The sequence below is a fragment of the Centrocercus urophasianus genome, unplaced genomic scaffold (genome assembly GCF_019232065.1).
Source record: "Centrocercus urophasianus isolate 14NV4802_14NV808 unplaced genomic scaffold, USGS_Curo_1.0 seq_9, whole genome shotgun sequence".
NCBI lineage: Eukaryota > Metazoa > Chordata > Aves > Galliformes > Phasianidae > Centrocercus > Centrocercus urophasianus.
In genome coordinates this window covers 20,382,304-20,396,280 of record NW_024885532.1, presented here as the reverse complement: position 1 = coordinate 20,396,280, position 13,977 = coordinate 20,382,304, and the positions used below count along the sequence as shown (strand labels likewise).

Below are 13,977 nucleotides of genomic sequence, written 5' to 3'. Positions count from 1 at the left end.
TTCAGTGTAAGCTTCTGTCCACAGCCAAAAGATATGCAAAATTGCTGAAGAATTTGGAATTTCTGGGTCGAGGGACTTTGAGTATTGCATGGAATGGGAGTAGAGTTCAAGTGAGGAGAGGGGTGGTGGAGAGTAAACAAGATAAGAAAAGTTTATAACAATGTGACCAGACTCAGTTTGGTGCCTTCTTGAAAGATGAAAGGAATAACGTCACTTAATGAAAGCTCTGCTGCTTTATGAGAGAGATGGCTTCAGTATAGCGGAAACCAACCAAGCAAAACACTGCTTGAAAGCTGCCCTAGTGTTTCTGAATCTCAATGCAGGGGGAAGGATGCTGTCTCGTAGACTTTCCTCTATCAGTACAAAGAAATAACCAGTGACCAAGCGGAGAAGAAAGGTCAAAAAGACAAGAAGTCAGCAAGAGAATGTAAGCAATAGGATGCTGATAAGGTCTGTGCTGTACCACGAGCTGGAGAAGAGCAATCAATACCTTCCTGCCAGTTTTGCTTCTAAACCGTTCATGAATATCACTCCACGACGATTCAAATACGAATGAGAAACTGTTTTCCACGTGTTTTTTTTCTCTGAATTGTTGAGAAACTGAGGAGCCAAGATTGCTGAATGCTGTGTTACTTAAAAACAACCAACAAAACAGCAGTTTTGTCAAGAAGGAATGTTGACTCAACAGCAGATGATGACATGCAGGAAACAAATGGGAATTTATGCCACAAGAGGCCTGTATTATATGAAAAGGATCTAACACACAAACCGCTCTGGAAACAAATTGTAAGTCTTGTGAACTGAAACACGTAAGGCAGCTCTTTGTATTAAAATAATAAGACATCTCCCCTAATTCATCTCTTTTCTAAGCAAAGTCAAAGAAATAAGGATCATAAATTGAATTGATTGATAAATACTGTGGTAAAAAGTATACTTGTGGCCAAAATACCTGTCTGAAAAAATATTAACCACACACAAGCAAAGTATTTCTTAGATTTCCCTAGAGACACTGAATTCCCTCCGAGCCTTGAGTTTATTTATTTTTTTCTTTCTAAAATCTACTTGGGGTTCTATTTTGTTCATCTTGTTCCTGTGTGACTAGACCAATGCTTTGTCTTTCCTATGGTCCAAAAGCATCGTTGTCTTGTATTGGACCAATCTCAAGTTAACTCAGAGCAGTATGGTCACAATAGAGGTATTCAGGAATTACAGGGGGTGCTGGATGCCATTCCCATCCATCCTACTGCAGCAAGCTCAGAAAAATTGAGTTTAACTTCCCCTTCTCTGCTCTGTTGGCACTGGGGCAGTAGGAGGCAGAGAATAAGCAAGAGCACTTGTTTGCTGAAGGCATGTGGCTGCGTATGTCAGAACAGAAGTGCAGCTCTTTATGTATTTGTGTTGCTGGAGTGCCAATCAAGGGCCGGGACCCCATTGAGCCTGTCACCATCCAAAAGTGGAACAAAAGCCGTAAGCCTTGCGCTTCAGTTAGCCAGTAAATCACCCTCCTTTAAGGGACGGGGATTTGCATATTTATGGTTGGGAAATAACCATGCTTTAGGAGGTTGGAGCCTCTCCTGTTAGGAGCGCACGGGGGGGTTGTGTAGTTGGGAAGAAAAGGATCAGTGTTACAGGCAGAAACCACGTACCACATCCAGCTCTTTCCACAGAGACAGTTGCTTTTCAGTTTAAGAATCATTCTTAAAGGTCTTGGGTTCTTTCCCTTTTCCTCAGCCTTGAATAATTTTTTCTGACAAGCTATGGCAGCATCCTGTCTTCCTCACAAATGAAAGTTAAACAAACCATGCTCTAATTCTCCCAGCCAGGGGGATGATCTGTGACAGCAACTTCTTCCATATGCTCATTTTCTATTTTTCACTATTATTCCATAAATAACAGGATTTCAAAATTGCCTACTGCCCAGTACCCATTTATTAGTGTTTCGTTTTTTTTTTTTTCCCTATGGTAGGGGATTTGCATATTAAACTAGTCAGAGTATTCATAAAAAAGTATTAAGAAATAATAGAAATAAAATACTGCTGGAAAAAAACACAGAATGGCCTGGATTGAAAAGGAACCACAATGATCATCTAGTTTCAACCCCCCTGCCATGGGCAGGGTTGCCAAACACCAGACCAGGCTGCCCACAGCCATGTCCAGCCTGGCTTTGCCACTGCAGAGACCCGAAAGCAGTAGCTCTGTACATCCAGATCTATCCTGCTATGGTACTGAAAAATGTGTATTGTATCCAGGATTACTGAAGCCACAAGCAAACTCCAAAGCTCACATGCCAAATTAGAACACGTACTACCACTTAGATAGGGTTGTATTTGGCCTAGCACTTGATCCAAAGATAAATCTCTTGTTATGAAGAGCAGGGTTACGAGCTCTCAGCATGAAGGATGAGACAAGAGAAGGAAAGAGAAGGGAAAAAAGCCACATCTCCTCAGCCAACCTGTGCAGCGGTGGGTCATGAATCCAATAGTCAGGCTTGCACCACAGCCCTCTGTCCTAAGGAAGACCAGGGTTGCTCTCAAGATGGACAACACTGAGGAGAAATTGGCTGAAAACAGATTTACACAGAGATACCTTTCCTTCAATGAGTTATTTGTTGCTGCCATTTCCCCAGTACCTTTCACCCCTCAGAGATGGGAGAGCTGTGATCTTTCCATTAGAAAGAAACATGCATGGCCACAGCCAGGGCTCTGCCTCAATAATCCTAGCAGGAGCATGGCTTCCTCCCAAAAAAACATGCTTTCTATGTTTGGAAGCAAGGGAGAGGAATTTTTACCTTCCCTGAATGGAAGGCTGTAAACAAAGCATTCACATCCTGATTCACCTGTGTGTGGGCATCTCCTCAAGTATTTGATCTGACATCACTGCCTGCACTATTACTGCCAGTTACTGACAGACAACCAACCCACGTTTGCTGGGTTAGGTACCTGACAAGCTGTTGATCTGATCCCGCTCACAGAAGTGAACAGCAAGTGCCAAGGCCCCTGTAGCAGGGGGAGAGGCTGGAGGAGGGATGCCGCAGGGAGAAGACAACCTGCTGCTCAGCTTTTAGAAATGAAGAAATCCCCAGGGAGGCTGAAGTATCGTGTGGTTGTGCATCTTTCAGCGCAGTACGTTACAGAGGAGCCTGCACATCACAAGCAAACAGGATTTCAGCCTTACACGTCCTGGTATCAAAATAATAAGGGTTAGAAGTAGGCTGCCTACAGTCCAATCCAGTTCACGTGCAGGCGCACTGCCCAAGCTGACTAACTAGATCATCTCTGAGGTCTCTTCCAACCCGAGCCATCCCAAGACTCTATGACGAGGCACTCTGTGCTTGTATGAAATACAGTCATGTGTGGATTAGGTAAAACTTGATTAGACATCTCCAGCGACAACAGACTCCTTTGATATCTCCCACACTGCAATTCACAGAGCCAGGACTCACGCAGTTAGTCTGCTGTTCATGGGCAGGTTTTAAGGCATACTGGTGAGCCAGGTCTGCCTCGTGCCTTTGTGCAGAGAACAGGCAGGCAGCTCCTGCTCTGAGCATCACCTCCTGGTTACTTTAGGTTGAATCACTTATCATACACAAACCATTCTGGAAACACCACGTTTCCTACTCCTCATACCTGAAATACCTCTGCAAATCTCTCAAAACCTGAACCTCCTCCTGAACCTTACCAGCATGCTCTCAAAAACTTTGTCTAGGCTTGAAGTATGTTTAATAGGAAAAAAAGTGTGAGCAGTGAACAGGCAATGTATTTAGCCCATGACTAAATGCTAATCCTCAAGGCTGTTCTGCCTCTCTTCCAAGGCCCAGGGGTTAAGGCAGGAACTAGGCTGCTCAATGCTTTCTGCATATGAAGTGAGGTCTCCCAGGTTATTCTGACTGGACGGGGGCTCAGTTATCCTCTACAGTGCCCTCTGTTCTCCATCAGTTGGCACATATGGCCAGGCTCCCAGCCTCAAAACTCCAAGTCAAGACCTATGGATGCCTGGGCTACATGAATGCGAATCTGATTCAGCCATTTAAGCAAACGACCTCTCTCTGCTGTCTGAAGGAAATAAAGACATTAAACATTTCCTTGTGTTTGTCCAACAATATCAGAAAACACCTGAAAACAGACAGATGGCTGCAGGCTTTCATTACTATAAAATCATTCTAGATGCAAGACTTCCCTCTAGTGGAAACGCTACGAGCTGACAGCTTTGCATTGAAACCTGCGTACGGACAGGAAAAAGCAGTGCCAACAATACTTAAAATCATGATGGTGAAACAGTAAATGCTAAGTTGCATGGTTACAGGCTGAAAAGAACCCTAGGGTTCGAGCTTCCACGTGCATTCATTTTCATTTACCACACAGACATTTTCGTTTATCACAAATTACCACAAGACCTGCCCAGACAAGCAGGTTCTGTGTTCTGCAGGCAGCCTCTCACTGCATTTGCATGTTCTCATCCTGCCTGGACAGAAAATCCCATCTCCAGGTAGTTCTAGGCTGCTAAAGCAGTCATCACATCATGCCCACCTGGACCACAGATTAGATTTGAAGGATGTAAGAATGCACCTCAAGATCTTAAAGTGTTTGCATGTACTATTACTAGCATGCATAGTTTTTAGTGCTATATATAACGCTATTGATACGATTAAAAATGTTTCTTGTTATTCTATCAAACCTTGCCTATACAGAAATGTCAATTTGCCAGAGCAAAACAGTATTATTTATTTGATTAATCAAAGCCTTTAAAAAATGATGATAATTGACTATTTTCAGAGGAATAGGTGGTGGTGAAAATAAGAAACACCTGGAGTCTCAGCTCTTACCTATTCCTTCTGGCTTGCCTCCTTTTGGAACTGATAACCAGACCCAGAACTGAGATCAGACAATAGGGAGAGTCCTCTGGGATGAAGGAGATCTAAGGCTGTTCAACTTGCAGGTTACTTCCACAAACTGACTGGATCTGGGTTGTCCACAGATTCTTGATGCACTCAAGCAATTATTTCAGTGCCAGCAGACTGATAAGAAAAGATCAGCTACCTCCTGGCATATCACATCTGCTACAAGAGCTCAGTATGTTGGAATGTGAAATACTGATTAGACATATATACACTGTTAGCATTTATATATTATGGCATGCTTCCTCTTGGAAGGCTTATCAGGGCTGCTCAGCTTGATGCCTTTTCTAAATTCAGATTTACTGAGGACACCAAATCATTCCATAGTATTTTAAAGAAAAACGCTTTTGCTTATCATTTGCTGTTCTTCCTTACTTTCTTTATTCATGCCATACTACCTTACACTTCCTCTGCAATGATTTCTACCTGTAAAGACAGCCCCAAAACTCAGCAGCTTACGCCTCCAGACCTTCCACAGGAAAAACAGCCACACACTGGGTCACAGAAGAATGAATCCCTATTTTCAGGATTCTCAGAACAGGACCTACAATTTTAGAAGTCCCGAAGTCAAGACTATCAGTTTTCTCATGCAGTAAACTGCTAAAAGAGAAGCCAAGTATTTTTGTTTGAGTTTTTGGCTTGCATCAGAAACAGTGTTGCAAGCAGGAGCAGAGAGGTGATTGTTCCCCTGTATTCAGCACTGGTGAGGCCGCACCTCGAGTACTGTGTCCAGTTTTGGGCCCCTCACTGCAAGAAAGATATTGAGGCCCTGGAACGTGTTCAAAGGAGGGCAACAAAGCTGGTGAGGGGTCTGGAACACAGGCCATATGAGGAGAGGCTGAAGGAGCTGGGAATGTTCAGCCTGGAGAAAAGGAGGCTCAGGGGAGACCTCATTGCTCTCTGTAACTTCCTGAAGGGAGGTTGTAGTGAGCTGGGGGTCGGCCTCTTCTCTCGTGTCATTAGTGATAGGACCAGGGGGAATGGCTTCAAGCTACGGCAGGGGAGATTCAGGCTGGACATTAGGAAGTATTACTTTTCAGAAAGGGTGGTCAGGCACTGGAATGGACTGCCCAGGGAGGTGGTGGAGTCACCGACCCTGGGGGTGTTCAAGGAAAGACTGGATGTTGTGTTGAGGGACATGGTTTAGTGGGAGCTATTGGGAATAGGTGAACGGTTGGACTGGGTGATCTTTTAGGTCTCTTCCAACCTTGGTGATTCTATGATCTGAAAAAAATGCAAGCTTAACAGATGCTGGAGGACTGGAATAGCAGCCTTACCTTCCCATCCATACTGCTGCAGCTTTCTTTTGAAGATCTGAATTACATTTCTAGCACTGTGTCATCACACTAAGACAGGAAGGACTGCACCAACATCTCCACTGTATGCAGGCTGATAGGTGGTGCCAGGGGTCAGCTGAGCCAAAACAACTCCATCATGGTCAGTTACCATTCTCTGCCTGAGACACAAGCTGTTCAACAGCGAAACGGCACGGGGAATACATAACATAAAGATGTCCTGCTGCATTTCTAAGGGTAGCATATTACCATATATGAATTATACATCAATATGATAAATACAGCCATTACTTTTCAACTATTTCGAGAGTTTGGGTTAAACCAGTGAATATGCAACTGAAAACAAATTAACAAATGTGTGATGGGCTGATGTTTGATGTCCATAAATACACAAGAATTCCAAAGCAAAGGCAAGTGTGTACAAAATAATTTATTACAGCATAACATATGTTGGCAATATTTTACAGTGAGTCTTCCATTCAACAGTTTTGAATCTAAATAGATGACACACAAAAGAGAATTTTAATTAGAACAGTTTATTTGTCTTAATAAAATCCCCTCTTCGTGAATTCATATTTGCCTTAGAGGGGCTAGTTAATATTACTGAAATTATTTACACTGCAGTGGAATAAAAACAAAACTGACTGAATGATTCCATTACAGTTTCCAGAAAATGGATTTTCTGTACAAGCCACAGTATAGTTATATTTTGATAGCAGTTCTTTATAGAATGTAAAGCTGTCATATGTAGCCATTTTGTCCAGCATTATGCTTTAAATAGGTATATTAGATTCAAACTTCCATTTTCATGTCGTGTATTTAATAGTTAATGCACCAGAATAAAGAAAAAGATTCATTGTGATTTGTAGTCATCCTCTTCGTGCTCTCTTGAACAGTTTTTAACTATAAAACACACTCCTCACATACTGCTTGCTTTGCAGCACCTACAGCAATAGTGTTTAGGCAGGAGAAGTGCTGATATATTGGCCATAAATTCACAACTAAGACTTTTAATGGAGGTAATACAGTAAACTTAGCAGTGAATTTGTAGGATGTAGAGGGGAACTGCATCCCCCTTTACTGTACCTTATGCATTTACCCAATATTGGAGCAGCTTTTTTAACTTAAATGTCAGTAAGTGAACAGATGGGGAGAAATCAGAAGCGAGAGAAAGAAGGGGAAGATGGAACAACAACAATAAAAAACCAAAACAGACAACAGTATTAAATTCATTGCATTTTCAGGGAGTTGCTTGAGAATACTCAAACAGAAAACGTTAAGCTGATCATAAACTTAAGAAATAATAGTTATGGAACACAAGGCAGATAGAATACAGTTTTCAAAAACCCTTAGTTTTCATACAAACCTAATCTTCATATCCGTCAACACCGGTTCCATGAGACACACACCTTACAAAAACATGCAAACCGCCAACATCCACTGTGCTTCAAAAGAAACCAAACTGAGCAAAGGTTAAAAAATAAAAGGTAAAAAAAATAAAATCCCAAGAACAAGAGTAGAAGATGAAGAGGGTCATTCAAGCAGCACTTCTGTCTTAATCTGCTAAAGATGCTCAAAAGATCATTTCTTAACAGGATATGATCACATTCATATGTATATGCAATGACACTTGTGAAAGCAGTCTAACATCCATCATTTTCCTTTTTGTGAGGGAGGGCTGATGGATTATTAAAAGACTTAAAACTGTACAAGTATAAACATGAAAAATGCTGATTAAAGATCATGTTTACATAAATATTGGCAGTTTTTGTTGGGAGGAAAAAAAGTAACTAACAGGATACTCCATTTCATTAAGCTAACCGAATATTTCATTTTAGACCTGTTAAAGATATTAAAATGCAACCTGGAAAAGTAACCCTGATCCGTATCCAGCCAGCATGTAATGACAGTCAGAGTTTTGTATGTGTGTGTGGGTATGTAGGCACACACACACGGGCTTGCATATGCTACTTCATATTTCATTAGACAGTAAGTCGTGGTTAATGGCTGTATGATTCACAGATGCAATGCTGCTATCATCTTCGTTTGTGGCAGGCATAAAGGCAGATGTAAAAGGAAACAGTTTATGACAGGCTGCTTGATATTCTTCACATTGAGTGTGGCAACTTCCAAAACTGCCGTCAAGCAGTGCCTCAAAAACCTTGGTTAATGTCTACAGAAAGAAAAGGAACAGTTAATAACTGTTAATGCCTTTAAATTTTACTAATCTGAACAAAGACAGGTATTGTGTTGGTATTTAGATATAATTAACTTTTTCCAAAGTTCAAAAACCTCACTCTTCTGAATATTAATTTATCATGACAAATAAAGCATGTATATTATCATTCAGTTAAGTACACATTCTTTTACACACTTCTCTCAATACTGCATTTTTTACCTTCACATTTTTGTCTCTCATGTTTTTATCCAATCTAGTAGCCACAGCAATTGCTTTTTCTTGCCTCGATTTGTCCAGAAAATACATCATTTTTGCACCTTATCACAAAAAAAAAAAGCATAACATTGAGATAATAGCATTACTAAATGCAATGCTGCATATACAGACACATTGGATCCTGTAGAATTACTAGGACAAAATAAACATATTTCCATAATAACATGCAAAGAGAAAGTAGAACCTGGAAAACATCCAGTAAGATGCCTAACAAGATGAAAAGATTAGAACACCACATCTGAAAGAATCAGGAGCAAACATCTGCTGAGATACCTGTACTTGACTTCCCAACACCTGAACCTGCTCAAAGGGAAAAGGGTGATAGTATTTCTCTCAAGATGCCGTTCTGAAACAGAGCTCTTCTAAGTTTGGGATGACTTACACCCAAACTCCTCCTCTAAGCCAGGCCATCAGCTCTCTGGAGCTAACTTTCTCCAGTGAACCCTGGCAGAACTTGGATAACTTTTGCAAACTAAGTGAGATTAGTACTGGAAATTGAAGAAAAAAAAAAAAATCAAGTTTTCTCAAATCCAGCAGCTGTTCATAACTTTTCTACAGAAGTAATATGAATTTGTCATGTTTGCATGTTTTCACTGTTGCCTAGTGAGCAGAAAAAGAAGTTTGTCCTATTTTTATTCACGCTATTGCTACTTGACTAAGTTATGACAATATTCCTGAGACATTCCAGTTGAATAGAAAAGAGGAGGAAAAACACTGCTTTTGCCATGTAAGATTTTTATAATTACATTTGCTAGACGTTCTTGTTTTGCTTTATATTTTCTAATTATTTCAACATTAAAAGCTGAAACAGAAGAGATGACGTTGCTTCCATGCTTAAGCTATCAAATCCACTACAGGTGTTCTGCTATTAGACTTCAGAGAGGTAAGCAGCAGGTTCCTTAAGCATCTAATGCACAAAGTGAGTAAGTTGTGTGGGGTTTTTTTTGTTTTGTTTGCTTTAAGAGGTATAAGCAGGCAGAGAAAAAAAGTAAACAGGCAAGTTTCTGTGTCTTTCCAACCGATGTATAATGAAGAAATTGATTGGTAACATGAATCACTGAAATCAACACGTTTGCAAAAGCATTGGAAAGTTAAACAAACCTGAAAGTTGGTGCTGAATGGAGGTAGCATTGTGTTTGAGAAACTCCTCATTAAAACTTTCCAAATTTTTATTGACAAAGATTTTCTGCATTTCTTGAGTTAGGACCTTGCTCACAATTTCTGGGAGGTTACTGTGGTCAGATACTGGAAAGGGGCAGGGTAAGAGGGAGAGGTGGGAAAAAAAAATACTATTAGACAACTGTAGAAAACAATGTGAAACAACAAACATCACTGCAAAACTTTCTTTTCTAATTCACAAATCTGTGCCCAGAAACAAATCTCAGATCAACAGTATTGTAAGTCAGCACTTCAGTATACAGAAAACAAATCTGTCAGAATGATTACATTTTGAAACATGTTTGTTGCAAACACATACATGTTCTGATGAAAACATATGCTACTAGTCAGAGTGACTTTCAATCACCTATCTGTGAATGAAGTCAGCAAGAAATATTCAACCAGTTTGTCTTTATAGTCTTACGTATAGTTTATCATCCTAGAACACTTAAGACTTCACATTTAAATCTGATAAGCTGATATATATGACAAAAGGAAACACTTGGTTTGTTAGTGCTTCTTCTGGGGAGATCTCATTGTGGCCTTCCAATATTTGAAGGGAGTGTATGAACAGGAGGAAGAAAGACTGTTTACATGGGTGGATAGTGATGGGACAAGGGGGAATGGCTTTAAACTGAGACAAGGGAGGTTTAGGTTGGATATTAGGAGGAAGTTTTTCACACAGAGGGTGGTGATGCACTGGAACAGGTTGCCCAAGAGGCTGTGGATGCCCCATCCCTGGAGGCATTCAAGGCCAGGCTGGATGTGGCTCTGGGCAGCCTGGTCCAGTGGTTGGCAACCCTGCACACAGCAGGAGGTTGAAACCAGATGATCATTGTGGTCCTTTTCAACCCAGGCCATTCTATGATTCTGTGATTTAAGAAATTTATAAACTCTATAGTGCTTGTTCAGTTTCTATTCTTCATAATTTTTTTTTATATTATTTATTAATAGGCTTCTAAAAATCAAAGTAGTTGCACGTAAAAAGAAAAACATGCATTTGCACAATTTCATTTTAGCTCTATAAACGCATTACAGATGCATTTATATATGAATTATTCATACAAGCTCTCTGCTACATGTATTTTCTGCTACCTAACACACAAAGCTCACAGCACATACTTCACTTCAGTCAGAATCTCTCTCTCATATTTGATACTTGATTTGTTAAAACGTTTAGGAATTTCAAGGGACTCTGGAACACCTATTTCTCTGTGAAGTCTAACCAGTGACTTACTGGGTCCACCTGCTGGATTAATGCAGGAAGAAGTATGTAAAATTCATGTATATTTTACCCTGCACAGCACAGCCTGTGCTTTCTTAGGTATTGCCTAGAAAAACAAACCATTCATTTTTGTCTTGACTTCAGCTTGTGTTTCAAGAGTATATTTACACATGACAAAAACATGTATTTATGCATTCATTCACATTACCTCCTATATCCTTATACATACATATGTACGTACTTCCTATACACATACCAGCTTTAGAGAATTTAATCAAGCACTCATGAAGCCATGGATTATTACTGTTGATAGCAAAAGCTCTTTTGACAGACTGTAACATTAACAGAAACTTTCCTGTGGGAAGGGAAAAAAAAACAAAACCACGTTGAGATTGAAAACATGCAACTTCTTTTAGTTCTCTGCGTTAGCTACTGTTTTATTTAGTAAATCTGGTAAAAACATTAGAAATATCAAGATCTACAGAGAAATCAGATTTACTTTTTGCACTTAACCTTCTTAAGTATACAGAAATTCCTAAAGATCAAACTGACAAAACTGATAATGCTTCTGTTTGCTTTTGTGTTCCCCTAAAGACTACACTACAGATATATTCCTATAGCATTCATCAGGGTATGCTAACACTTATTTTCCTCTTAGCATTTTGTATTGTATATGCCCCACAATTTCTGGATATCACATATCCCTGCTTCAGTCAGTTAAGGAATTATCTGTTTCAGTATATTTTAGACAACAGTCAACAGGGGAATTGGACCAGATGGCCCTCAGAGGCTCCTTCCAACTCTAAGGATTCTGTGATTCTGTAACAGTCAAATAACACAGGTCACAGTGAAGAATTAAAAATCTGTAGAGCAAAAATAAGTGATACTTTACCTTTTCTAAAGTATATTTCAAATGCTAATAAATGGGTGTCTATGTTATCTCCAATAAGATTCTTAAGTGGAATAAGGAATTTAATGGCTTCTTCTAATGGATTTTCTGCCTGTTAACAAACACACAATGAAAGTAAAGAATACAAATAAAGGTCTGACACAATCTACCAATAATAGTTTGTTCTTCAGAGCATTTAAACAATCAGAGGCCAAAGGTGAAGTGTTCAAGCACTATTCAAACAAAATTCAGAAAGCTAAGATTTCAAAGTGTGTACTCATGACTTCATATTGACAAAGGCAACAGCAGTGCTAACTCTGGCACCGCTCATGTAGTGCAATAGGTTATGGTCTAAGTTAGCAGTTAAAAAGAACATATGATCACCTCAGGCAAAAAGTTTAAGCTTCTGAAGTTACTTTGATAAAGGGAAATTCTTTGTGCTTAAGGAAATACTGGCTTTGTTTTCATACTCTGTGGACTGCAATCATTTCTGTTAACTTCTTTCTTTTCGCTGTATGAAAACTAACAGTGCTTTGGGCAAGAATCATCTTTTTGTTCAGAATCTTATGGAAGATGGCTTACTTTTGGAAGAATCAAGATTTAAAGCAATAATATAAACACAGAATTTCAATTTATCAGAAAAAAATTATCATTCTTCAGTATAAGTAGCCTATAAATAAAAGGTATCTTTGCACACATAAATTGATGGACTATTTTAGAAAAACTGTATCAATCAATCTGTATTATAGGTTTGTTAAGATAATGACCCAAAGGTAACAAAGACTCCATGCTAACCCTTTCCAGTTTTTCAGGAACTAGTTCTTCCCTAGGTCCACTAGTTTCCTCTTCCTCTTCATCTCGCTTTTTCTTTTGATTCTTTTGCTGTCTCTCTCTTTCTGCATGCTTTCTTTCCTCTTCAAGTTTTGCTTTCTTCTGTGCTCTTCTTTGCTTGCTAAGCATCTTCTTCAGTTCTTTGGCTGAGAGATTTTCTACAGATTAAGTAACAAACACAGTAATTGTTTCATTAAGATGTGTGTCTCAATCAGCCCTCAGGAATGCCACTATGCTCTTCCATCCATTTCGATGTACTTTTATTTGCCAGGGTATCATATCACTGCAGCATCCAACTTTACTACTGGGTTACAACACAACACTTGATCTTGTTTATTTACCCTACGAAAATTGTTTAAAAAAAAGCCTCAGCTACTTGAAAGATTAACTACAGGAAGTTGTTAAATCCACGTGACAGATTTTGTCATAGAAAATGAATAATGACTTTGAAAGGTAATACTGAGCTCATGTGTTGACTCTGGCTCAGCTTCTTTCCAACTTTCTGACTAAAGCATCCTGACTGATTTGCATTTCAACTTCAAACAAGCCTGCTACCTTTCATTAACGTGCCTGATCCATATGCAGCCTTGATAACAGCCTTCGTTTTCTACATATCATCATTATAGCTAAATGGATGCAAGCAACCAGTGTAGTTTTGAGGTAGAATTTCTGGTATGTGTTAAATACTGCCATTATAGGAGACTTCATGCTGTTCGATGGGTTCAAATTTATAAATGAAGAATACACAAAAAACATGATTTCCTACAGGCTCATACAGAAGTGAGAAGCCTTCACTCTTCCCCACTCCCACTTCAGCTGGAATTACACTCATTTCCACTTGGCCTTCTGTCATATTTCACAGACAACAGGATTTGCACAAATAATGTGGCAAGGAAAGAAGAACAAGCTACTGAGGGACATGCATGTTTTTTGTGGCAATGGCATCACATCTACTGGGCCCATCCTGGGGCCAGCCACCATTAAGATGGTGGAGCAAGGAGAAAAATGTTTTATCCCTTTTTTTCTTCCCCTGTGGATAAGTCTACTAAATGGCAACACGAATATTAACTACATGATTTAACAATCTTCCTCACTTTAATTTTTATTAAATACTGCTATATTATATACAGAATAAAAATTAAAGGCAGAATGGAAAATGATGCAAGTTGAACTGTGCTGTGAGGTGTGACTCTTTTTGTGTGTGCTTCATACACATAAAGAGGGAAAGAA

The 13,977-nt window shown here is 39.5% G+C and overlaps 1 protein-coding gene across 7 annotated transcripts in view; it reads right to left on the bottom strand.

The window, feature by feature from the left end:
• Positions 1-6,601: 6,601 nt before the first annotated feature.
• The window catches only part of NAA16 (N-alpha-acetyltransferase 16, NatA auxiliary subunit), a 65,583-nt gene continuing 58,207 nt past the window's right edge, over positions 6,602-13,977 (bottom strand). For 5 of the 7 annotated variants that reach the window (XM_042839190.1, XM_042839193.1, XM_042839194.1 and 2 more), the window contains 6 exons: positions 12,712-12,905; positions 11,920-12,028; positions 11,269-11,382; positions 9,746-9,889; positions 8,588-8,685; positions 6,602-8,362 (listed from right to left, as the gene is read on the bottom strand). In XM_042839190.1, coding sequence (XP_042695124.1) covers positions 8,162-8,362; positions 8,588-8,685; positions 9,746-9,889; positions 11,269-11,382; positions 11,920-12,028; positions 12,712-12,905 — 860 coding nt within the window. In that variant the 3' untranslated portion in view covers positions 6,602-8,161. Of the gene's footprint in view, positions 8,363-8,587; positions 8,686-9,745; positions 9,890-11,268; positions 11,383-11,919; positions 12,029-12,711; positions 12,906-13,977 lie in introns of those variants that run through there. The other 2 variants (XM_042839192.1, XM_042839197.1) reach the window with 2 other exon arrangements.